The 27,689-nt window shown below is 39.3% G+C and overlaps 1 protein-coding gene across 15 annotated transcripts in view; it reads left to right on the forward strand.

Moving 5' to 3' along the window:
- Magi2 (membrane associated guanylate kinase, WW and PDZ domain containing 2) overlaps positions 1–27,689 on the forward strand; it is a 1,485,406-nt gene that overhangs the window by 980,334 nt on the left and 477,383 nt on the right. For all 15 annotated transcript variants that reach the window (XM_006535743.4, XM_006535748.4, XM_006535745.4 and 12 more), the window contains one exon: positions 15,599–15,809. In XM_006535743.4, coding sequence (XP_006535806.1) covers positions 15,599–15,809 — 211 coding nt within the window. The remainder of the gene's footprint in view (positions 1–15,598; positions 15,810–27,689) is intronic.

Below are 27,689 nucleotides of genomic sequence, written 5' to 3' on the forward strand. Positions count from 1 at the left end.
GTAAGCCCAATAAACCCTTTCCTCCCCAACTTTCTTCTTGGTCATGATGCTTGTGCAGGAATAGAAACCCTGACTAAGACAGTAATCAATGTGCATAGGAAAATTCCTGAGGGATTAGAAACAATAACGTCATCACAAACTGAACCCCCATAGTACTGAGAGCAGCAATGAGGACATTTTCTTCTGCTGCTTTTCGGTTTTGATGGTTAGGGTTTTGTTCTACGTGCATATCTTCCCACATCAAAAAGGCAATTTTAATCCTGGCAAGTAAGTTAATATTCACAATTTATACAATCAACAAACATTATAGCACCCATAATTCTTCTTCATATTTTAGGAGTTTTGAAAAGTAGAACAGTAAGCTACAGTCCTGAGTTCTTTTGGTCACCTGGTTTTATAGAAACCAGAAGAGCTTTACATGACTACTTCACACTTGAATAGTTTCCTCCATATTTCCCTACATGTGGCCATGATAGGAGATCAGTTACATAAGCTTATAAACAGTAGGTTATATTATAAATAAAATAAATCCTAAACAATCATTTGTACATATTAAAAGCCAATTACAATAGTAGCTGCTGCTTGTTCAACTGTCAACCCTGATGTGTTGTTTCTTGGGCAGTAGGATATGGTTCCAGTTGTGAGTATTTCTACATCCAGCCCTGAAGTGAAAAGTCCACTCAATGCAAATATAACCTGGGATCAATATTATGTACATTTTTTAAAAATGAGAATGTTTAGGTTTTCAAGAAACTCAAGACATTTTCAAACCCTACAGTGTCCACTACCATGGCCAGTCCCACAAAGGACCAGGAAACATGGGGCAAAAAGACAGTTCTAGGGAGACTTGTGTCAAAGAAGGCAGCAACGGTGATGAAGAAAACCAACCTTGTGCTAAAATAAGAGCTGGGAAGCTGTGCCTCTTGTTCTGTTGACCGGATCCTCAAAGGAGCTGATGTAACAGCAACTTCAGAGCTTAGCAACTGCCTCTGGAGCCCAAGATAAATGGAGAGAAAGACAGAGGCCTTAGGGAAAATATGTATTTTCTCCAGATTATTATCTTTCCCCTTTATTGACCAGGCAGGGCACTGGGAGGGGCTCAGTTTATAAACTACTTTTAATGCTACTTTTCCATATGTCTTTTTAGACTTGCATTAGTTTTCTTAAAACTACCTAAAGAACTAAAACTTATAAAATTGTCCACATCTCTTGTTTCTATAGGTAGAATTCATTTTGGATTGAAATAGACTAACAAAAGTAACAACCAAAGATAGTATTCTAAGCAGTAACCCTGAGTGTAAGAGTATGCAGCACTCACTGAGCAGCAACGGTGTTCTAGTAGCTTTCTGCCCTAAGTATATCCTGTCCTGGGTATGTTCTCATCTCCACACTTTGAAAGACTTAAACTTTACCAAGTCATCTAACACAATTCCCAGTAAGTTGAGCTCTTTGGCTTCTTGTGGAGAATGTTTGTTACTCTCTGAAAATTACTAAATATAAAATAATAATAATTCCTAAAATCCAAATTGTTCTCCTTTCCAATAAACTAGAAGCATATCCCTCTTGAAAATATTCATCATCCATGTTTACTTACAAAGAAGGTGAGGAGAAAAAGATTGACTTTCATGGACTTTGTCACATGGCAATAGAAATGCAAAGCAAAGAGATTTTCTGTAGAGTAAAATGAATTTTGGAAATGTATATGGTGGTTAGTTTCAATAAATGAACAGTCTTCTCTCTGGTTTAAACAAGCTCAGCACCTTCCCCCCACAGTGTGGCTTTCAGAAGCTTTACATAATGAAACTCATGTGTCATGTGTAATGGTTCTTCTTGCTATTCTTGGTTGTCAACTTGACTGAGTCTGGAAACAGCTGAAACTGAATGGCTGGGGACACCTGTGGGAGATTTTTTTGTTTCCTAATTAAATCCTTTGAAGTGGGAAGACCTACTTCTAATCCAGCTCTTTTGACGTGGGAAGATTCACTGTAATCTGGAGCATACCTTCTTCTGGCAGCCAATATACAGGGCATGAAAAAAGATGATGCTCTCTCATGACCTGCTTGCTCTCACTCTCGATACAACTCCCTTCCTTCACTTCCATTAGAGCCTACTTCAGGATTCTGGCATATACTGAAGACTATTTGAGACCTCCTTGTGAACTATTCAATTGCTGGATTCTTGGACATTTGTTGGTTGACTGTTATTGTTGGACAATAACCTATAAGCCATTCTAATAAATCCCCTAGATAGATAGATAGATAGATAGATAGATAGATAGATAGATAGATAGATGATAGATAGATAGATGATAGATAGATTCATTTTGCAAGTTCTGTTCCTTTAAAGAATCCTGACTAATTAGATTTTAATACTAGAAATGATTCTCGAGCAACAGAATTATAAGGATGACTTTTTAAAGTATCTGGAATAGGCTTTCCAATTTGGAACATTCTCAGTTACTGAACCCTTTCATGAGAGCTCAAAGAGTCCTGGGAGATCATGGTTTTAAGAATTCTACAAATTTGGGGAGACAAATGTACTTGGTTATCTTTTTTTTTCAGTAACATCATGTCTTTTTTTATATATATATTAGATATTTTCTTTATTTACATTGATTCTCCAATTGTGAGAGGAAACAGATTTCATGTCTCTGTATATCAACATTTTTAACAATTTGTGGAAAAATAAGGGAAATGATGCTGGCCAGTTACTTTTAGCATCTCTGGATAAACCAACAAAGAAAAACAATGAGCACTGTGATAAAAATTAACCAACATCTTCTAACATCTCAGATTACAGTGAAAAACAACAGTGGATTCAGTGATGAAATTGGCAGGCTCCAGATGTATGTGAACAGTCTAAAGGACTCTACTCGTGTCCTGGAAGAGTCTCCGCTCCGGCAACCACAGAGCTCAAGTGGTATAAAATCAAACTGAAGCCTTCATTACAGGGTTGGCTGAATTACAGGGGAAACAGAAGTCCCAGACTTGGAGGGTATTCAAGTTTCAAGTAAGGGCATTAGTTGGTATAGAATGGAATCATGTGACAGAATGGGGAAGTGTGGGAAGATGCTACTGAAGCTGAGAACTTTGAACTCTCAGATTCTCCGATTGTCTCTACTCTCAGCAGAAGCTGTACTTCCACCCAGACACCCTTAGTACTGCCTTTTCCACCTTCTAGAAAATTAATCCTTCATTGTCTACTAAGCCATCAATGACTTTCTCTGAACAAGATACCAGGCACAACAATACTAATATCCCTCGGGGCCTACCAATGGGTGTCTCTAGAACTCTAACAAGATTCAAGGCAAATCAGACTCCCAGAGGGATCGTAGAAAGTGCAGTACATGAGGAAGGGTGTCACACTACTAAAGAACTTAATGAGTTTGCTAATACATTCAAGCAGAGGTCTGGGGGAAATGTGTGGGAATGGATTTTAAGGGTATGGGATAACAACTCAAGAAGGAAATAAGACTAGATCATCCTGAGTTTATTGATATGGGCCCACTGAGTGGTTATTCTTGGTTTAATATGAAAATTCACAAAATTTAAAAAGGTTTCAAAAGTTTGTTTAAATGGTTGGACAAAGAGTTTGCTAGAAGTAGGCTTACTGAAAGGAGTTAATGGTGATTGGTCACCCTTGGCTTAGTGTTGAGGAAGAAATTTTTTTTATTGGATATTTTCTTTATTTACATTTCAAATGTTATCCCCTTTCCTGGTTTCCCCTCCAAAAACACACCCTCCCTCTATTCCCTCCCCCTCTCCCCCTGCTCACCAACTCACCCACTCCCACTTCCTGGGCCTGGCATTCCCCCACACTGGGGCATACAGCTTTCATAGGACAAAGGGCCTCTCTTCCCATTGATGTCCCACTAGGCCATCCTCTGCTACATATGCAGCTGGAGCCATGAGTCCCACCATGTGTTCTCTTTGGTTGGTGGTTTGGTCCCTGGGAGCTCTGGGGGTACTGGCTAATTCATATTGTTGTTTCTCTTACGAGGCTGCAAACCCCTTCAGTTCCTTGGGTCTCCTTCACTGGGGATCCTAAGCTCGGTCTAATAGATGGCTGTGAGCATCCACCTCTGTATTTGTGAGGCAGGAAGGAATAATTTTAAGGCTCTGGTAAAGTGCAATGCTAGAGTGGCTGCAGTATGCAAACCTAACCTTCCACAATCACAAGGCTCAGTAGTCACGCCCTTCACTGATCAGATAAAACACAAAGGGGAGAGAGGCACCAGCACATTTGAACTTTGGTGTCACTCTTTTTCGTGTTCTAGACCTTAGGAGAGGAGACACTGCTACTCAGTTGGATGAATTAAATGCCATGGTTTTAATAGGACCCCAAGATAGCAGGGGCCAGGTGACAGAACTGAATCACCAAAGGAAAACTGATTGTAGTTACTTTAATGGGCAGCATAGACAAAACGGTGTCCATAATGGCCTGACCCATCACATTCAGCACAGGCAAAATGAAGTTGATGGTGGCATGACTAATATATGAACTTGCAATATTGGCTAATCAATCATAGTGTTGCCAGGAATGAAATAGATAAGAATCCTACTATAAAAGTAGGTTTTATTAACCAGATATAAGTATCATCTCTGAGGCTTACTGCCTCTGTTTGCAAATCTTGGTCTAGTCCTGGAAGCTTCTAGCCTCTGTACAATCTAATCTACACCTAGAATGGTTTTAGCCTCTGAGACTTGCTATTGAATAACATCACCCCTTCCTACTTCTTTCGGACCTCTGGCTGGCTGGTTCAACTCAGCTGTCCTGGCTCAAACTCCTCTCCCACCTGACTTATTCAATTGGGCTTTTCTTTCAGGCCTCTGAGTTGCTCTGCTAGGCCTTAAACTAAGTCTAATCTTCTGGCTTCTCATTTTCTTGCTCATTCTGTCTTTACCAGTGTCTAGCTTGTTCTCTCTTCAATCTGTCTCTGTGAAACAATCCTGGTAAAGCTGCCTCCTCCTCCTCCCTCTCTGTGATGCTCCACTCGCCCTCTCAACTCCTAGTGTACTGCTCTCCACAAACTCTACTCTGTCCTGTGCTGTACTCTCTGCTTCCTGTACTGTCTGTCTCTCCCTTAAGTAGCTTCCCTTTCCTCTCTCTTCTCATGAGATCTGGGCATATCCTACTTTGTCGAATCTTTCTCTGAGTCATTACTTTGCCACTCAATTAAGACATCACTTTCAAACATGGGTGCTTCCTTCTGTAGAATAACTTTTCTTTCATTGTTTGGGATTAAAGGTGAATACTAAAGGAGTGTCTGTATTCCAGCCAGAAGTATTAAAGATGTGTGCTAATGGTTGAGCCACACCCTAACTAGAAACAGTCAAATGCCCTGTAACACCCTATTGATTTTTTGTTTGAGCTGTATAGGTTTTTTTAAAAAATCTCAAACAAATGAAAAAGGGCTGCACTGGATCATGCAGGCTAAGAGCTGTCTCTTAGCAACTACAATAGTAGATAGAGCCTTGCTCCAAAATTCCTCTCTTCTGTGATTGACATATAGGGTCTGGCCAAACAGCATTCCTGTAAGCCACTGATATCTGTGGAGGTCTGCTAGATCATATGGCTCAAGTAGTATTGCAGCCTTCAGAGCAGCCTGTATCGAACAGTTCATAAAAAAGGGATTCTCAGCTAGGGATTGAATTTTAAGACTTGAGCCAGTTTGCAGAACCAGAAGCCCTTGAATGAAGGGACACTTAGGTTCTCCTGAGGTAGGACCTTGATAAAATACCTGACAAGTTTACTGTTAGGCTTTTTCCAGTCCTTCCCCCAACCCCCTGCAGGACCTATGGTCTTTATAAAGGTAACAGCACTCTCGGGAAAGGAAACAATTATAATTTCCGGGGTCTGCTGGATACTGGTCCTAAATTGACTCTGATTCCAGTAGACCTTGAGGAACATCATGTACATCCAACTAAACTAAAGTAGGGACTTATGGAAGTCAGGTGATTAATGGAGTTTTAGTGAAGTCTAACTCACAGTAGTTCTAGATAGGTGGAAATTTTATATATATATATATGCCATGATGGTAAGATGAATGTTGAATATGTGTGTGTGTGGTAATATATATATACATAGATATACTTAGAAGTTGGCAGAATTCTCACATTGGTTCTCTGACCCACGGGGTGAGGATTACAGTTGGAAGAGTTAAAAGAAAGCCTTTAGAGTTGCCTTTACCTCTGAATAAAAAACAAACTTGCATCCCTGGAGAAATGACAGAAATTAGTGTCACTTTACAAGACTTGAAAGATGCAGGGATGGTAGTTCCTACAATCTCTCCCTTTTACTTTCCTATCTGGCCAGTTATGGAGAATGACAGTGACTATTAAAAATTCAATCAAAGAGTGACTCAAATTGTACCTGTTGTACCAGATGTGTCCTTATTTCAGAAAACTAACACGTCTCCTGATAAATGGCATGCAGCTATTGACCTAGCAAATGTCCTTTTTTCAGTACCTGTCCATAAAGACCACCCAAAGCAATTTGCTTTCACTTGGCAAGGCCAGCAGTATACCCTTACAGATTTCCTCAAAGATATATTACCCTCCGATCCTATGTCATAGCTTATATTGAAGGGATTTAGATCATCCATCTCTTCCACAACATATAAATTTGTTTTGCTATATATTGATAACATTATGCTGATTTCCCCAAATGAGCTGAAAGTAACAACTGTTATGCCAGGAAGTGCTTGTGAACCCCCAAAACCCACCAAGGAGCCAATTCCAAATCAATCACATTGGGGTCTCTTATCATGAGCTGGGTATTATCTGATCCACTGATTCATAAATTTGGACCTGTACAGCAGCAGTCCGTTATTAAATGGAAGTGTTATATAGGTAATTGGGCAGAGTGGGTCCTGAAGAAATGAACAAGCTACATGAAGAAGTTGCCCAAATGTCATAGTTAGTACTTCTATTACAATGCTATGTGCTACCAAGCATGTACCTATAATCTCACAGGGTGTGTCCTATAATTGGTTAACACAGAAAGAGAAGACTAGGGTCTGATTGGCTGTTAGTTTTACATGTTATACAGGCACTACCAGAAGTGAACAGTTGCAGCATTACAATCCCTTTCTGGAACAACCCTGAAGGGAAATCTTTACATTGGTTAGAACTTGGGGAAGCACATATAATCACACATTTGGTTTGGAAGGGTATTTGGCCATATGAGGATTTGTTCACCAATTCACAACTGTATCCAATCAATTGACTGGATGGTCAGGGACTTAAAGCGGACATGATTGATAAATTGCTAAGTGAAAACTTTCCAAATTGGTGAAGAATGTAAAGACACTTGTGTCCCATATAAATGCTCATCAAAAGGTGACTTCTATGGATGCTCACAGTCAGCTAATGGATGGATCACAGGGCTCCCAATGGAGGAGCTAGAGAAAGTACCCAAGGAGCTAAAGGGATCTGCAACCCTATAGGTGGAACAACATTATGAACTAACCAGTACCCCGGAGCTCTTGACTCTAGCTGCATATGTATCAAAAGATGGCCTAGTCGGCCATCACTGGAAAGAGAGGCCCATTGGACACGCAAACTTTATATGCCCCAGTACAGGGGAATGCCAGGGCCAAAAAGGGGGAGTGGGTGGGTAGGGGAGTGGGGGAGGGTGGGTATGGGGGACTTTTGGTATAGCATTGGAAATGTAAATGAGCTAAATACCTAATAAAAAAATAGGAAAAAAAAAAGGTGACTTCTAGTGAGGAATTCAGTAATCAAGAAGACAGGACAACCCATTCAGTGGACAGTTGGCCCTTTTCCTCAGCCATTCCTGTCATTGCTAATGGGTCATGAACAAAGCAGCCATGATGGCAAGATGAATGGTAAACATAGGCTCAACAACAAGGACTTCCACTCACTAAGACTGATGTAGTTACAGCTGCTGCTGAGTGTCATATCTGTCAATAGCAGAGACCAACACCAAACTCCTAATACAGCACCTTTCCCTGGATTGATCATCCAGCCACCTGGTGGCAGCCACCTGGCGGCAGGTTGACTACATTAGATCACTTCCTTTATGGAAAGAACAACTCCCTGTCCTTACTGGACATGTAATATAATATAAATAAGGGTTATCATATTTATAACATAAATGATTATCATATTTAAAATTGAGATACAAAAAGAATGTCCTTCAAGGGATATTGCAACCTTTTCTAAATTTGTAGTACATTTGTGTTTATGCAAGGAATAGTTATATCATATTAGGTGTAGTTATGACCTAGTTAAATATATAATGCATTTGTAATTGTAAATGGGATAATTAAGTCATATCAGGTATAATTATGTCCTAGTTGTTCTTATCATTTAAAAATTAAGTATCACATAAGCATATACAACTTTGTGTCAAGTTGGCAAAGGGTGGACATTTTGTGGGCTTTGTTGGTTGTCACTTTGATCACATCTAAAATTACCTAAAACCCAAATAGCTGGGCACACCCTTGAAGTTTTTTTTTTTTTCCTAATTAAATACTTTGAAGTGGGAAGAATCACTTCAACCCCAGTTTTTGAGGTGGGAAGTTATACCTTTAATTCAGTTCTGTTAGGTGGGAAGGATCCACCTCCACTCTGGATCACACCTTCTACTGGCAGCATATTTAAAGAACACAGAGACACTTGCTCTCCCTTTGCTAGCTTACTTTCACTTTTGCTAGTAAGGATACTTTACTGTCATTAGAGCCTACCTCTTCATGATTCGAGTATACCCTGAAGAGCGGTGGAGACATCCAGCCTTGTAAACAGAAAAACTCAAGATTCTTGACTTTTCCTTGGGTAAATAGTCATTGTTGCATTATCTGGACCACAGCCTAAGTTATTCTAATAAATCCCCTTTGTATGTAGGTAGATTCATTCAATAAATCCTCTGGAGAACCCAGAATCCAACTAATACATCATGTTAAGTTAAAATACAAATAACACATAGAACTTATACTCTACTTTTTAATCTTTGTTTCTAGTTATTCTCTAATGAGTCTAGATAAGATTATCAAGAACCATTGAATTTGGACTAAATTTTGGTTATACCAATATACTAGTAGATCAAAAACCATTTACATAAATGACTGTCTGCTAAGTATATTTGTATAATTTTATTGCCTTGGAATGAACTAGACCTATAATATTTATACTGAATACAAAAATAAATAGCATACATTTCACTCCCAACTAAATGACTCTTGTCTTTATTCTCCATTCAGATCTTTGAAATCTTCTGGATTATCTTATGGAAAAAAAATGAAGTCATATTTCCTATGTTTAATCTGAGGTGGAAGGAGTTAGCTTTATTAGTAAATGTCTACTTTATGCATTGATGCTTCTAAAGAAATTTGGGAAATTTAACAGTGCTGGTTTCCTAAGGGTTTTTTAAGAGTATTACTACTCTTTAAAGAGAGGTCATTCCTTCTTTGTTGAAATATTCTTTCTATTACTCATGGAAAAACACTCTCACTCCAGTTTTCAGGATGTCAATGTGACATGAAAATGTCACAAGGAATAGTCAAAGACACCTATGCTAAATGAAGTCTGTTCACCTCAACAGCAAACATCGCCATTAAAAAAAAATCACTGGTGTTGAACATTTTTTCAGGTGCTTCTCAGCCATTCGGTATTCCTCAGGTGAGAATTCTTTGTTAAGCTCTGCACCCCATTTTTTAATGGGGTTATTGGATTTTTTGGAGTCCACCTTCTTGAGTTCTTTATATATATTGGATATTAGTCCCTTATCTGATTTAGGATAGGTAAAGATACTTTCCCAATCTGTTGGTGGCCTTTTTGTCTTATTGATGGTGTCTTTTGCCTTAAAGAAGCTATGCAATTTTATGAGGTCCCATTTGTCGATTCTCAATCTTACAGCACAAGCCATTACTGTTCTATTAAGGAATTTTTCCCCTGTGCCCATATCTTCCAGGCTTTTCCCCACTTTCTCCACTATAAGTTTCACTGTCTCTGGTTTTATGTGGAGTTCCTTGATTCACTTAGATTTGACTTTAGTACAAGGAGATAGGAATGGATCAATTCGCATTCTTCTACATGTTAACTGCCAATTGTGCCAGCACCATTTGTTGAAAATGCTGTCTTTTTTCCACTGGATGGTTTTATCTCCTTTGTCAAAGATCAAGTGACCATAGGTATGTGGGTTCATTTCTGGGTCTTCAATTCTATTCCATTGGTCTACTTGTCTGTCGATATACCAGTATTATGCAGTTTTTATCACAATTGCTCTGTAGTACAGCTTTAGGTCAGGCATGGTGATTCCACCAGAGGTTCTTTTATCCTTGAGAATAGTTTAATCATCAGGAAAATGCAAATCAAAACAACCCTGAGATTCCACCTCACACCAGTCAGAATGGCTAAGATCAAAAATTCAGGTGACAGCAGATGCTGGAGAGGATGTGGAGAAAGAGGAACACTCCTCCATTGTTGGTGGGATTGCAAGCTTGTACAACCACTTTGGAAATCAGTCTAGCGGTTCCTCAGAAAATTGGACATAGTACTACCGGAGGATCCAGCAATACCTCTCCTGGTCATATATCCAGAAGATGTTCCAACTTGTAAGAAGGACACATGCTCCACTATGTTCATAGCAGCCTTATTTATAATAGCCAGAAGCTGGAAAGAACCCAGATGACCCTCAACAGAGGAATGGATACAGAAAATGTGGTACATTTACACAATGGAGTACTACTCAGCTATTAAAAAGAATGAATTTATGAAATTCCTAGGCAAATGGATGGACCTGGAGGGCATCATCCTGAGTGAGGTAACCCAATCACAAAAGAACTCACATGATATGTACTCACTGGTAAGTGGATATTAGCCCAGATACTTAGAATACCCAAGATATAAGATACAATTTGTGAAACTCGTGAAACTAAAGAAGAACAAAGACCAAAGTGTGGACACTTTGCCCCTTCTTAGAATTGGGAACAAAACATCCATGGAAGGAGTTACAGAGACAAAGTTTGGAGCTGAGATGAAAGGACAGACCATCTAGAGACTGCCATATCCGGGAATCTATCCCATAATCAGCCTCTAAACGCTGACACCATTGCATACACTAGCAAGATTTTGCTGAAAGGACCCTGATATAGCTGTCTCTTGTGAGACTATGCCGGGGCCTAGCAAACACAGAAGTGGATGCTCACAGTTAGGTATTGGATGGATCACAGGGCCCCCAATTGAGGAGCTAGAGAAAGTACCCAAGGAGCTAAAGGGATCTGCAACCCTATAGGTGGAACAACAATATGAACTAACCAGTACCCCCTGGAGCTCGTGTCTCTAGCTTCATATGTGTCAGAAGATGGCCTAGCCGGCCATCAGTGGAAAGAGAGGCCCATTGGTCGTGCAAATTTTATATGCCCCAGTACAGGGGAATGCCAGGGCCAAAAAGTGGGAGTGGGTGGGGGAGGGTATGGGAGACTTTTGGGATAGCACTGGAAATGTAAATGAAGAAAATACCTAATTTTTAAAAAAATCAAAATTTATATATTCAAAAGTGGTGATCTTTGTATTTAAAACTAAAACCATATGAAGAAAATCATCAAATCATTTCTCCTTTACTCCATCTAGATAATAAATGGTTCTATATTGATAAAACACTAAATGTACACAGGCTGTGGGCTTCCTCCTTAGTCAGGATACGGGCAGTCTAACTAGGATTTCTCTAGCAACAGCCTAAAATACCCATGTGTGCAGAGGCATGCTTGCAGAGAGGTTCTTCCAGACTCCAGCTAGCTGCAATGTTTGGGAGAATTATATCCTTGGTTGCCATGTAAGATCTAGCCTTCCCCTCCTTCTAGCAGTCAAGTTGTTTCTGTTCTTAATCATTCATTTCTGGGCCACTGGCAATATCGTATGAAACTGTAACGTGCAGGTTCCCAAGTAGAGGATGGACTCTTCTAATGAAGTGTTTTATCAGTTAAATTGTGCCCCCTGATATTTCATAACATGAGTTTATTTGGAAATAGGGCTACCATAGCTCTAACTAAGATGAGTTCATGCTGGATAGCATGTGCCCCTGATCCCACATGTCTGCTATGAAGCCTGAAGTCATATGCCACAAAGACAAAGACCTAGCAGAAGCAAGGAGAAACAGCATCCTTGAAAGATCTGGAGCGGACCCTGGAAACACTTTGATATAAGTTTTCTAGTTTCCAGAATCATTTAAACCAAATTGTGTGGGGTGTGTGTGTGTGTGCGTGAGTGCGTGTGTGCGTGTATGTATGTGTGTGTGTGTGTGTGTGTGTGTGTGTGTGTGTGTGTGTGTGTGTGTGTATGTGTGTGTTAGGATTTGTCAGCTCTATCAAACATTTTATATGATTAGGACTACATGTCCTTTGACTCCATATTACTTAGCTTACTCCACTGGCCTTCATTAGACCTTCAATAAATGTCTATAAAATAATGAATGAATTAATTACTGTCAGTTCCTCTGTCTCTAGCTGACCTTTTAAGTGGATCTCCTTTGAGAGTTGTGTTGGATACTATTGCTTCAACTTTCTGTGCTGTCTCCCTGGAAAATTCTGTCCAAGCCCTACTTACTATTGGATGTCATTTAAGAAATCATCACGGTAGTTTTTGTAGAGGCACCTCTCCATCTCCCTGTCCCTTCCATGGCTAGGAAGGTATTGTATTCAATTGCTCTAGTTCTTTGACTCACTCTACCCAATAGAAGTGGAATGACTGGTCCAGGGATCCTATTTAGAATAGATATTTGGCTTCTTTATCTCTTCTTTCCTCTATCAGAGGAATCTAAGCCTTTCATATTGCAACATGATGTTGTCATATGCAAATGTGTTGAGCCCCATTTATAGGAACCCAATGAATCAGGCTGCAGGCAGCAGGTTGGATACACCTGTGAGCCTAAATATTCTATTTGGCTCCTCTGAAAATAGGTTCTGTCCTTGACAGGAAGGTTTCCTCTGGTTTGGTGCCAATAGATAAATTAGCCTGCTCCTGGGATCCCCCCGGAACTCCAGCCTCCCATTGTGAAATGTAGCTTTATGTTAGCCTTTATGAATAACAAATGTGCAAGTTATGATTCTCCATTCATCTCATTCTTTTTTTTTCCATCTTATTTTGTTCAGATGGAGGAGGCAGATGCTACTTACTGCTTCCCTCTCAACCTGAAATGCTTGATCAAAAAGACTTTTTCTCCTCTCCATTAAACTCTTGTCAGGTATTTTGCACACTCTAGGAATTTAATTCATGTTTGCTAATGTGGTAATTGACTTAAGATAAAGAAATTAGTATATGCAAGGGAGTCACACTGGGCAAACCTCATTGTGTCATCCCTGGCACATGATAAATAACACTTAACCACATCATTAAAGACCACAGTTCCCTTTGCAAGAAATATTACCTATTTCTTTTGTGAGAATAATGGTATAATTCAATTACAGCACCAAGTTCATTTTCCATAGAAAACGTTTTGAAAATTTATCTTGTTTATTTATTTAGTGGGGTGGGGGTTGTTTGTTTATTTTGGGGATGGAACTTTCCATCTGTTGCAAAGTTCCTTATTGAAACAGGACATCTCTGTGTAGCCTGGGTGTGTGTGTGTGTGTGTGTGTGTGTGTGTGTGTGTGTGTGTGTATGTGTTTTATGTCTACATGTCATGGTGTATTTGTGGGGGTCAAAAAACTACTTTCATGTTCGTTCCTTTCACCATATGGAATCCTGGGACTAAACTCTTATCTTCACACTTGGTGGGAAACTGCAGCAACACTGAGCTATCTCAACAGCTTGAATGAATTCTTCATTTGCATATTCTGTTTGCTTTCTTTGATTCCTAAGCAACTGGCTTCTTTACTCATCATTCTCCTATGAGTACCACTTTAACTGAGAGGCTATATCACCAAAGATTGCAACATTGTTGATGTCTTGCAGTTCGGGGTCCTTTTTGTTCTGGACTCTTTAGAAGTGCCATCCTTCCTTCCTTTCCTGTTTCCATGCTGTGTCAAGGTCTGATGAGTCCCCACTGGGTCCAGGCTGCTGTCTGGACTTCTGCTGGTTTCCTCTTTCTGTGACTGCTAAGTGTTAGTGTAGCTCAGATCTCAGCAGGAAGGAGTCTTGTTTCCACTTTCCATGAAGTCTCTCTTGGCAAATACATTATTCACTTATGGCTGAAGTTATCACACGATCCAGCCATCTACTGCTGTTCATCAAGTTGATCCTCTCCAGACAGAAACTCTGACTGGATGCCTCTATCATAGGAGCCCCTAAACCCAGTATGTAAAACTGTATTGTCATCCCCACTGTGTCCTCTGGCCCTCCTGTCATCTATTTTTCAATGAAGCTTCACTGTCCACCAAAATGAACAGGACTTCTCTCTTCTCTTTATGTTCTTTAGTCATAGAAGTTTTATGTCAACTCACCTCTTTTCATCGCCATGCCAAAGGACAATATGTCTTTTGTCTGGGACATAAAAGTATCTTACCACTGGTCTATAGACTTACTTTCCTGCCATCTTCAAGTACTCAGGCTACTTTTGTAGAAAATGAGCCATCTCATATTTTGCCACACTCTTGAGTAAGATTTCCTGCCTTAACTGTTAGGATACAGTCCCAATCGTGAGGTCTTATGAATAAATGAATAAATCTGTACCTAATCCAGCCCTGCTTTATCTGTTTCTCCTTTCATCCTGAAAGGCACCTCAGATGTTACAGCACATTGGAAGAAAAGCGTTGCTTGACTCTTAACATAAGAATAAAGAGTGGATTGGCAGATCTCACCTTTACTTTCAGAAGCTCTTGGTACACTGATATAATGGGAAGACTATAGATGACACGTTTTAGTTCCAGCAAAGCAGGGGTCATCCCTCCCTTGTTCTCTCTTGCTCATTGCCTTGCTCAAAGCATCAAATGTGAGCACTGAACAAGTGGAGAAGTTCAGATCCTGGTGATGTGTTCTAGCTCTGAAAATTACACATATGACGCGTATTGCCACAAACCAAAGTCAGGGTGTGGTCAGAGTTGACTTCTTTTCTGCTGTCCCTCATGAAGGACTTAGCTCCTCACTAGTTCTGTCATGTAGAGGTCACCATGCTCAAAACTGACCAGCCTTCAGCAGCTCCATCTTCTCTGTAGTTATGTGGTCTTCTTGTCTTTTATGTCTGCCACTTTGACTTTTAAGGTCTTTGGTAATCTTCATAAAGCAATTTGAATAACCAAAGACTCCTGTCTCAAAGTCATTTCTTTAAAAATATCTGCAAATATCCTCTTTCCATACAAGGTAAATATCCCTGTGATCTAGGCATTAGGACATGAATACCTTTAGACTGCCTATATTTTGTCTACCACACCTGTGTTAGGAAATGACCCTTTCACTTCATCCCTCCTACTGAGCAAGCAGCCATATTTAATTAAATAAATTAAGACACCAATGAGGAGTGAACAACCAATCTAAATCACCATACTGATAATCTTCATATCTTGATTGTTGCTGTAATGTCTGTTCAAAACTGTTTTCTATTAGTTTTGGTAGGATTTCATGATTGGTGCAGTACATCCAAACCCCCACGCACATTTACTGTGGCTGGAACAACTGACCACATGCTCCTCTTCTTCTTGCAGAATCCAGTGAACATGAAGACAAAAGTGCAGGTGCCTCAGGGGAGACACCCTCCCAGCCTTACCCTGCACCCGTGTACAGCCAGCCCGAAGAGCTCAAGGACCAGATGGACGATACAAAGCCAACAAAGCCTGAGGAGAACGAGGACTCTGATCCATTGCCTGATAACTGGGAAATGGCCTACACAGAGAAGGGGGAAGTCTACTTCATTGAGTGAGTCTCCGACATTTCTTTGAACATTGTCCCAAAGATAATAGCAAGATATTAATGCTGTTACTATAGGCAAAAAAAATACGAGAATATTATTATTTCTGCTCACAACTCAAAATGAAATATTGCCTCCATAAAGCTAAGGATCCCAAACAACACCTACCTGTAACAAAGAGTAAATTAGGCAACTATACTCTAACACTCCTAACAATGGGATACTAAAGAGACAAATCTCCATATGCTGTTATTTTCAGATTAAAAAGCCTATATGTAAGGCAATGGTTCTCAACGTTCCCAATGCTATGACTCTTTAATGCAGTTCCTCATGTTGTGATAACCCCAACCATAAAATTATTTCTGTTGCTACTTCATAACTAATTTTGCTACTGTTATGAATCATGATGTAACATTTTTTGGAGATACAGTTTTGTCACAGAGACTATGATCCATGGCTTGAGAACCACTGCTCTAAAGAGGTCCTTAAAAAAATGCTTGCTTGTCTCCTTCACAGACACTCTTTGGGTGAGATCTGCTTAGCTATTTATTCCCAGAAATGGCCACCATTATGTTCAGCACTTGGGTAGAATGTGGCTGTTTCAAGCAAAATATTTGCTTGCCATAAAGTCAAAAGTTTTAACACTTGACTCTGAGGTCAGGTCTCAATAAAATAGTCTGTATAAGGATCATATTTCCTTCTAGTAAATTTCCCTGTGGTTGGTTCTTATCTTTCTTAGTTTCTTTTGAGTGGTGGTATTGGGCATTGCTTACCACTCTTATAACTTACCAAAGAAGGAGTATATTGATCATTAACTCACACTAGTGCTCAATCCAATCTATTATTCTTTCCAAACTTCTCCCCCAAATATTTATTTATGTATACTGTTTTAGCAATATGTCCAGCTTTCCAATTATTTGCTTCTATTATAACAGCTTTGAAAATCATAATTAACATAATTGTACATATTTAGCAGCATAGGAAATTATAATTTCATGCATGTATGCAATGTATAATAATGTTATCAAGGTAATGAATGTTTCTATCTTCACACATGGCATTATTTGTATATGCTGAGAACCCTTGGACTCTCTTTCCTCAGCTTTACATAATGGATAATTAATAGCTCTAAACTGTAGCTGCCCCATCATTTTAATCAGTAGAATAATTTTTTTAAAAGAAACTCTAAAGCTAAAGGTTTTGACCCAAAATTAAATCATTGATATGAATAAGACAACCAAAATGTTGATTGGAAATAAAGAAAACCTGAAACTATCACAAGTATATGGCACCTCATTTCCCCAGAATTATATGAACCTTAAAGAAAAATATAATAGAAATTGAAATTCTCAGTATTGGGAGTAGATAAAAAAATACATATGCTCTGACTACTCAAGAAAAATATTAAAACTGTGCTCCCTTCCCCAACCCACAGTGATTTATGACTTAGATCTCCATAGGCAGAGCCCAGTTGTGAAATTGAAATGTTACCACATACCAATATTTAATTCTCACATGAAGCTGGGAACTTTGATACATGTGGCCCAAGGAATCCATAATCAGGTAATTACTTGGTGCTCTGCTTGACTCCAGCACGGAGGAGAAATGCACTGTTTTATGGAAAATGAATCACTAACCTCTATATTTGGCAAATCTAAGTTTATTTTTTTAAAAAAGAATAAAATCTCTTGCATGATTTTTATTTATATAATCAATAACACTGAACCATCTGTTGTCAGTTAGTTGAAAGGAAGTTATATAGATTTTGTTAAATATGGCCAACTAAAGATCCTAGAAACATAATTTTGATATTGATAAGAACAGCATGACATCATTATAGACCGTAAGTAAGATGCTGATGTTCATAGCAGTAATGTTCAGACCTATGAGAATGATGAATACACGTATGATTTTATGCAATGCAGGATAGGTAAAGATATGTAAAAGTAATAAAATATGCTAGCACAAGTTGATTCCGGAATCATTTCTATATGTGTTCAATAATGCAACTATAAAAATTGTCTGACTTTGTGCTTATCAGGGAGAACTTTGCTCATTTAATTCGATCAGGTTTTGGGGCTGTGAAGAAGAGGGATTTTGAAAGGCAGACATCATAGCCTACATCTTTGGTAAATAATCAGCTCAATCCAGGCATGAGAGGATGTGACACAATGATCCTACTAATCTTCTCTTCAGTCTACCAGTCTTAGCATTCAAGTCTTAGTATCAGGATAGAGAGGCAAATTGTCATACACAGTGAACAATGCTGGATTTTTATGATACTGTTCAGTAAAGGATGAGCCTAGACAAGACCTAAGAGGCTGACTAATTTTTCTATTGCAATGAAGATATTCCATTGCCAAGGCCACCTATACAAAGAAAGTAGTCACTGGGGACTTGCTTACAGTTTCGTCCATGACCCTCATGGTAGGAAACATGGCAGCGAGCAGGCATACTTCTAGAGTACTAGCTGAGATTTATATGTGGAGACAGTGATGAGTCTGAGAGCTAACTGGGAATGGCTCTGGAGCAAAAGCTGAGACCTTTACTGTTTGATACACAAGCTAGAAAGCAGAATGAGAGAAATAGTTAATTAGAAATGGTTGGACTTTTGAAACTTCAAAAAGCCTACCCACTGTGACACATCTCCAACAAAGATAGACTTCCTAGTCCTTTCCAAATAGCTCCATCAACTGGGGATCAAGCAATAAAACATGAGCCAATGGAGCCATTCTCATTCAAACCACCAGAGCTTAAAAGGAGGTCAGGTAACTGTCATATACATAGAATGGTCTTGGTATAGTATTTATCCTTACAAAGATCTTCATCTCTGGGTAACTTAGAGGTAATCTACTACAAAATTCTTGAAAATAGTTCCTTATTTTTCATCTTGCTAGATCACTAGCTTGTTTAAATTGTAATCAAGGAATTAACATTTTCATTTTTTCTCCTTTGAGTTGCTTGTTTGGTCTTTCAATCTTTCCTGTTCATGCTGAAAGGAAAAATCAATCAGAAATATATTGGGAACAGAGATAGGTTTCCATGGGATATTAAGACAGAATGACGTAGACAGTTCATTTTGACTGTGGCCAGAGAAGTGACACCAAGGTGGACATATCTAGGATGTAAGAAAACTGAGGATACACAGAGTGCACCTTGAGGATGGCGCAGGAGGCGATGTGGGTGCTCCGCTCTGCCGGGTGCTGCTCTGAGTCGTGGCAGCCCCACCCCACTGTTCATGCTGATCTTGCTTCTGCTTCATCACCTTCATCTTTAATGGTAATTGTGAATCCACTCCGTGTGATGAGCTTAAGTACCACCAGGAGGTACCTGAGCTGAGGCAGGATCTGTGTGTTCTTCGGTCCTCCATTTCCACAGCTTCCAATTTACCCTCACTTCCCCCCCACCCCCACCCCCCGCCCTGCTCTGCACTGCCCTTTCCTTTCTCAACCACATTTGACAAAAATCAGCATTTCTACCCAATATCCTCATGTTACAAGTACCTTTGCTGTTGCTATCATAAGGAGTTTGTGAATAATTCTATACTATATAAACACTCAGGAAACAGGTGTATTAGAAGAAGAGACTGATCTGCAGGAGTTGCTGGGCTGTGAGAACCTTCTGTACTGAGCTACGATGCTTCCCAGAGGAACCCTGGAGCAAAGTCACAGTAACAGGAAGGGAAGCAAAAAAGGACAGGTGAAAATACATGCACAACTCTGATGGCTAATTAGCATGGTCATTATGTATAACTTTTTTTCTCACATGGATTTTAAAAATCCTTCAAATCTCTGAGTAATTGTCAGAAATACAAATTTTACTTTCTAATTTAAAATAGTTGATTTAAAATGCAAATGGAGGTGTCACCCAAATACATTAGATAAATATTCAAGTCTTTTAAAAGAAAAAAAGAAGCGATGAAAAAAGGGGGTGAAGTAGGGAGGAAACCGGAGTTGAATGGAGGGAAGGGTCTTCCTCAGTTTCCCCAGCCTTTCCTGGGTCCTGATGGTCAGTGCCAGCAGTGTGTTCCCCGCCTGTCATTCTCAACACCAATAGATAGCTCCCTAAAACATTCATAAGTATTACAATTAAACATGGATACAAGCATTGTAGTTTTCATTAAGGTGACAAATAATTCTATTTGTCTTCTGTGCAATAATGTTTGAAAATATTTCCAGGTTTTGTTTGGTATCACAGAGTGGCTTATAAAAGTCAGTCCTTTAGTTTATTTTTAAATTTTTAAGTTTTATTTAAGTGTGTGTATATGTGTGTATGTGTGTCTCTGTGTGTCTCTGTGTTTGTATGCATGTATATTTGTGTGTGTGTGTGTGTGTGTGTGTGTGTGTGTGTGTGTGTGTGTGTGTGTACAGCTAAATAAGGCTAAAATAGGGCATTGGATCCCTAGGGCTGGAGTTACAGACAGTTGGAAACTACCTACCATGGATGCTGGTAAATAAACTCAGGTCCTTTAGAAGAGCAAGGAGGTCTCTTAACTGCTGAACCATCTCTTAATCTCAAAAGGTGAAGTTCTTTAGAAGTTTTGTATTTAAAAGATAAGTCTTGTTGTTCTCACACTGTTGAATTACTGAGTCATTTCTGTTCCTCACATTGTTTGGCTACTTCTTTAAGAGGAGGTAAAACTATTTTTTCCTCTCCTTCTTTTCTCAAACATTACACTTAACTGCGGTTTCCCTCCCTCCATTCCTTCCAGTCTCTCCTCTACTTCTGTTGTCTCCTAGATCCACTCCTCAACTCCTCTTCAAAACAAACAAACAAAAACAGCAGGCCACCCAGAGACATCCACTGAACATTGCATAAGAAGATATAATAAGGACTAGGCACAAACCCTCACAGCAAGGAAGGATGGAGGCACCCAGTAGGAGAAAAAGAGCCCCAGATGAAGGCAAAAGAATCAGACATCCCCCACTCCCACTTTTGGGAGTCCCACAAGAGCCCTGAGCTACACAACTGTAGCATATATGCAGAGGACCTCGCTCAGACCCTTATAAGCTCCGTTTCTCACTTTAGTCTCTGTGAGCCTCTGTGGGTTCTACTTAGTTGGTTCTGTGTGGCTGTGTTCTCCTGGTGTCCTTGACTATTCTGGCTCCTACAATCCTTCCTCTCCCTCTTCAGAGAGGTTCTCCTGGCTTCGTCTAGTGTTTGGCTGTGGGTCTCTGCATCTGTTCCCAATGGTTGCTGGATGATAGCTCTCCGATGACAACTGATCTTGGGCTACTCACTCAGCTTTTAGTATAGGAAGATATAATTAGAAATCATTTCATTGATTTGGTTTTTTGGTTTGGTTTGGTTTGGTTTGGTTTGGTTTTTTGCCAGTCATATTTTGTTCTTTCCTGGGTCTCTGGGTTGACCAGCTTCTGCTTCCTGGCCCCCCAGACTATGCAGGTGTGACACGCTGCTAGGAGACTTGCCTGGTTACAAGGGAAGGCTGGTTCAGGCTTTATATTCTCCATTACAAGGAGACTTCACTAGGGTCACGCTCTTAGATACCAGGGCATTTCTACTACACTAGGTTTCTACATCCCCTCTAGATGCCCCTCAATTCCAGTTGTCTCTCCAGTACTCTCTCCCTCCATTGCTTCCACCCCATCTGTTCCCAGTCCACCTGAAAAATCTATCCTATGTCCCCTTCGCAGGGAGATCGACGAGTCCTCACTTAAGCCCTCCTTGTTACTCTCTGGGTCCATATATTATCCTTTACTTTACAGCTAATGTCTACTTATAGTGAGTGCATACCATGTTTGTCTTCCTGAGTCTGGGTTACCTCACTCAGGGTGATCTTTTCTACTTCCATCCATTTGCCTGTAAGTTTCATGTCATTGTTTTGACATGAAATGGAGTAATTCTCCATTGTGTAGATATGCCTCATTTTCTTTATCCATTCTTAAGTTGAGAGACATCTAAGTTGTTTACGGTTTCTGACTACTATGAATAAAACTGCAATGAACATACCTGAGCAAGTATTATTGTGGTAGGGTGGAGCATCTTTTGAGTATAGGACCCAGGAGTGTTATAGCTGGGTCTTGAGGTAGATTGATTCCTAATTTTCAATACTACTTCTTTAGGTAAGTGATAAATGGAGTTTTTTTTTTATCATTTACAATGATATGTTAGTGGGGAGAAGGGACTATCTTAAAATAATTTTTAGCAAAATCATTTTAAATTATGAGGGATCATAGTCTCCCTAACATACTTTTAACAGTAATAATGACTGATATCTGACAGTTTTGAAGACTATAAAGGCTGGTAGTTTCCTTGAGTCAGCATCATCTTTATTAATATATTATCATTTATAGTAGGCAGCATACTCATCATAAATTTAAATGAGAAATATGCAAATACAATTTTGAATGATTTATCCTATGTTGAATGCCTGTTTTTTTTCAGGCTGTGTTTAAATTACCTTAACAAAAATAGCTAATATGTTAAACATTCACACTCTGTTCATTTAATCCTCACATTATGAATATGAGGCTTGCATAAATCAATAGCTGCTTGCCAAGAAGCTGTGGAACCGAGAAATGATAGAGCCAGTATTCCTTTCTTCTGTTTTTTTAACAAATATTTACTACATACATGGTGTGCATCAAGAACGATTTTACACATACACTAGTTGAATAAACTGACAAGGTTCATGGTTACATGCTGTGTAGTTTGTCTTTAGGAGTATGTTTCTTAACTGGAAATACCCTCTTCCAGAGGCTAAATGTTCCATAGAGAAGAGTGGCGTTAATCTCAATTGACATGCTTTGGGGATCCCATTACATAGTTTCTTTGTTTGGGAGTCAGTTTAGTTAGTGACTCAAGACAGACTGGCAAAAAAAAACCCCAAAAAAACAAAAAACAAAACAAAACAAAACAAATAAAAAACCCAAAGAGGCAACGAGAACCTGTTGTTTCCTACCATTTTCAAGAGTGGTGTGGACACTTTGGCACCTTAAATAATGCAGTTTTCAATGACGGGCTTTGACACTGGAAACACATGTGGAAAATGCTAGCAGTGCAGCTGGTTTTCAAATCTGTGTAAGAGATGAAATTGTTTTAACCTGTAAACACACACACACACACACTGTGTTTCCTTTTTGTTTCTATTTCTGTATCTTGTTACGTTTAAGTAAATCATCATTAATCATGTCCAGCAAAAAAAGCTTCCCACAGCTAGAAGATAAAATACTTTGGGAATTTATTGTGAAGAAATAGAAGCCTTTTTTCTTAACTTGGCAACATCAGAGAACCACTTTCTCTTCTCGGCACGGCGTGTTACTTCCAGGCACAAAGCTTGACTGCATTTGCTTTATATGTTTTATAAAAATAATAGATACACTTCATATTTTTCCTTCCTACATGGTTTTCTGTACCTGCACAAGATTCATGGTTAAACTTCAGACAAGAAATAAGTATTTTAGGCAAAATCTTACAAAATGTATATCTCTAATAGGGAAAACAATAGTTATAATAAAATTTCTTTTGGAAAATGCTTGTTACATGCACGTAAAGAAATGTTATATGAATTCACATACTCATAAAGTAAGTCTTTTAATAAATCATATCATGAGGGAAAATATCCAAAATTAATTAGAGGTAATATATTTCCAACCAATTATATCTATTGAGCCTCTAATGGTCTCTTTTTGAATGAAAATACAGAAAGAAGAGAAAGTCTTTGGAAAAGGAGATAATCCTGAGTTGTTTTGCTTTGTTTTGGCTATGATATAGGAATAAATTCATATGACTTTAAATAACTCTAGTTTAGATTTTAGCAAAATGCAGTCAACAGTCTGTCTTACTTTTATTCTGAAACTACACAATGACTGCTTTTTAAACTTGAATGTCCACACACATTTCAATTATCTCCTGACTCAACCTGTTGACTTACAGAGAATGGGGAGAAACATTGAATTAGTAGCACTCATCAAATTTAAATTGTAAAAGAAAACCATCCAAGAATGCATAGAATATAAGAAACCTTGTTTTGGCCTAGCTAGTAATGTATGGAAAAGTCAGAATAAAGGTGAAAGAAATCGAACAGAAAGAGAAGGGAAAGAAAGCATGCATTAAAGATGACTTTGAAGTGAGTTGCTCCTAAGAATGGGGCTTGAATCCTGACGGGGGTGAAACAAGAAGTGTGAAAAATATGGGATGGGGGAGAAAGCACAGCATAAACTGTAGAAAAATTATTAAGTTCTGCTCCACTGAATACCTGTTTGTAGCATTTTCTGATTAACTTAATTTTTTTTTTTTTTTGACATTACATGGACTTAAACCTAAGGTCTTATGCTGACTCCACAAACACTTTACCATTGAGCTATATCTCCAATCATTATTTTAGTATAGTCTTTACTTTAAATCCGGAGACCTAATATTTGTATGCAAATTACACAAATATGAGTTCTTTAGAAAAATTATTTTAGGGGGAAGAAGTCAGATGTGAAGGATTGAAATGTAATTTGCCAGTGTCTTGAATCGGAAATTTAAGTTGACTTCAGGAAGAACACTTTTCTAGTGGCATTATTGGTGCCTGCTCACCCCGAGTGCTCTCTGTGCACATGCAGTTTAATATGGCAAATACCTGCTGAGCACAAGGCATTCAACACGTTCAGTGGATTTAGTGATTGCAACCTTCAAGTCGTATGAAAAGTTTCTTCTAAATGACTATCAGGAGATCAGACTAGATCCCTGATAACCACTAGTAGAGGAGAGAAACATGTTCCTATGAAAAAGAGACTGGGAAACAACACACATGTCTCCTTTCAGATAGTCAAACACATGAGTGTGGGACTGCTTGGCTCTGGGTTTACTCCAGTCCTTTCAGCTCCATGTGTGGGTTATGTAACCTTGGACAAGTTACCCAGGGCTTCTCAACCTCTGCTTCTGCATCTGTAAAGTGGATGCATGATGATTTTCAGCCACAAGGAACCAATCAGAAGTGAGAGGCAGGCTCTGCAGCTTTGCCTCCACGTGACTGCTGTGCTATAAGTAGCTTCTCCCGTTGAGATGAAGCACGTTTTGCGTGAGAAGATGAGATGTTATTATTTAACTTGATGCTTTGCCAACTTGGCAAAGGTTAAGGGCACAACATGTATGGGCACTCCTGATCCACTTGTAGGTCAATCTGTGCATATCCTCCAAGGTATTGGGATATGAATTTAAACTAGAATGACTCTCCAATTCTGGCTTATTATAGTCCTCTATCGTTTATTACAGTGCTTAATGTGTAGTTTAACATGAGCTTTTTGGGTAGATAGGACAAGCCATGCGTTCTGGATTTTCATCAAGGTTATTAAACATGACATCAACTAAACCTGAATAGCTATTGATTCTTTTCATGAGCATTTAGCTTCATCTATAGAAACATATAAATTGAGACATTACTATGTTTCAAAGCTCATGGAAATGCATGTACCATTTATTCACTAGAATAAGAACAGTCTCTGTGTAAATGGAACCTAAATAGGTCCATCTCTGTTAAAGCCTGGTATAAATAAGCCCATCGGGGAAAAGCACAGTATAAGATTATACTGCAGCAGCATTTCCTTTTAATGTCATTTTTGGTGACACACATCTTGGATAGATATAGAAAATTGATGTCAAGCACCTGAATCTGCCCTAGCTAGCAAAATGAAAAGACATTCCTTCCTTGAATTTAAGAAGAGATAGCATCCAGACTGGGGGGGTAGGGGGAACTCTCAACGATCCCATTTTGTGTGGTTTCCTGCCCACCATTAAATCCTATCCTCAAATGGAATTATTAAGGTTTAAAATACATAATTTGAGGGAAGTGGAAAAGCTATTTAGTGTGTTGTCTCCCAAAGGCATTAAAAATATCCCCTTTGTAAGGCATCTTGGAGGAGCATGCAAATTACAAGGCTGCTGAGCGCCACTATTGAGAAATACTGTGCTGGGTCTTCATGTGATGTTTAAGACAATTACTGGAGGTAACTACTACCCACATTTCTTTCAGAATCATTTCTGAAGAACAGCTAAAAATACTGTTAACTATAAGAGACTCAATCTGTCAAAATGTATTAAAGTGACACACTGCTAACGCTAGTTCAACCTAAAAATCCATATTCTGTAATGAAATGCTTTATATAAACTCAGCAAAGCTGGGAGCTCACAGCTCTTTCCTAAATTAGCCAGTGTTTGAGACCTAGGCTAGTGTGGTATAGAAATGCTAATTTGACTCCTGTGGTGGCATACTAATGGCCCCTTAATATTTATCCATAGATATATTTGCTTTTATGGATAGTCTAAAGAACTTGGAAATTACTTTTCTCCAAAAGAGATAAAGAATTTAGAAAAGCCAAGTGTGGATGAAAAGGGGGGACATTTCTGCCTCTTGCCTATCTCCTGATGTATTCCCCTACCTGGTACAAAATGGTCACTGGTAAACATGTACACCGCACCCACTGAACACACACCCAGGCACAGGCACAGGCACAGGCACATGTGTGTGCGAGCACACACACACACACAGGAACCTGTGATCTTCTCACTGAGGTTCGTGCTTCTCCTCTGTCATAAAACACTACCATGCCTCGTGCCTGTTTCCTGATCCCCACGTTCAGAATACTCACCTCAGTTAAGTGGAAAGTAATGGATTATGTTGATATCTGACTAGGACCAGATGAACATGTCCACAATAATTTCAACCCTCTTGAAACTTGATAATGTGGCAACACCAGGTGTACAGAGGTCAAATTGAGGGATGGGTAAAAGCTGGCATATTTGCTAGATGATTTATTTATTGGTCGACTTCACAGACATTACCTGATTAAGCCATTAGCGTCCCATCCAGTCCCTCTGCTGCTGACTGCTCATACAGCTGAGGAACGTTACAGGTAGGATTTTCTCCTTGCCTCACAGGAATGACTAAAGGAAAAGGGGATTTCCTCGGCCTCTGAATTTCATAACTCACGGATCTTAATGTTTGTGCTGGTTAGCGTTGAGGAGTTTTGTTATGTTTTTTGTAATTTTTTTTTTTTTTACTTTTTTTTTGTCACCTTGACACTACAGTCACTGGGAAAGGGGACCAACTTCAATTGGAGGGTTACCTCAATCAGAATGCCCTGTGGAATTACATACCTGTGGGCGTTTTCTTGATTAATGATTGACATGAGGACCTAGGGAGCTCAGAGCAGTGCAAAGGCTGGGCAGGTAGTCCTGGGTGTATAAGAAAGTAGGCTGAGAGAGCCATCAAAAACAAGCTAGTCAGCAGCGTTCTTGGTGGTCTCTGCTTCAGTTCCCACCTGAAGCTCCTGCCCTGGCTTTCCTGGATGACAGACTGTGACAGAAATGTAAGCCAAACAAGCTGTTCTTCTCTGAAGTTGCTTTGGGTCACAGTACTCATCACAGCCCTGGAAAGCCAAGCAGGACATCGGTCTCAGAACAGAGATGCCCTCCTTAGAAGCAGAGGAACAAAGCTCATCTAGAAAATGCTGCTTGAAGACTACTTGGACCCATCAGCTGACTTTCCAAAGTCCATCTCGGCTGTATCCTCCCTTTTTGCTGGCTTGAGATCTCCTTTGTGAAGTAGAAAACAGTCTCAAGATTCCGTTAATGATTGTACTCTGGAGGAAATGTTTCTGATCTTCACTTCCAGTACCTCTGATTGTCTGGCTGATATCTGAGACCCTGCTATAGCTGGAAGGAAAAATATACAAGATGTCTGTCTGGATCCCAGTGTATCTACTAGGTCCACTGTGAGCTGAACCTCCTATGTTTCTTTCATTGCTCTTTTGATTGTTTCTTGTGTAAATCTCATACTTCCCAGTTCCTCTGGCTTTGCCTATCCTCTTCTTAAAGACTTAACAGATACTAGATTCCTCATTATTCGCCCATTGGTTCATGAGCCCCCATGTTACAACTGT

This window comes from Mus musculus, chromosome 5 (genome assembly GCF_000001635.26).
Source record: "Mus musculus strain C57BL/6J chromosome 5, GRCm38.p6 C57BL/6J".
Classification (NCBI taxonomy): Eukaryota; Metazoa; Chordata; class Mammalia; order Rodentia; family Muridae; genus Mus; species Mus musculus.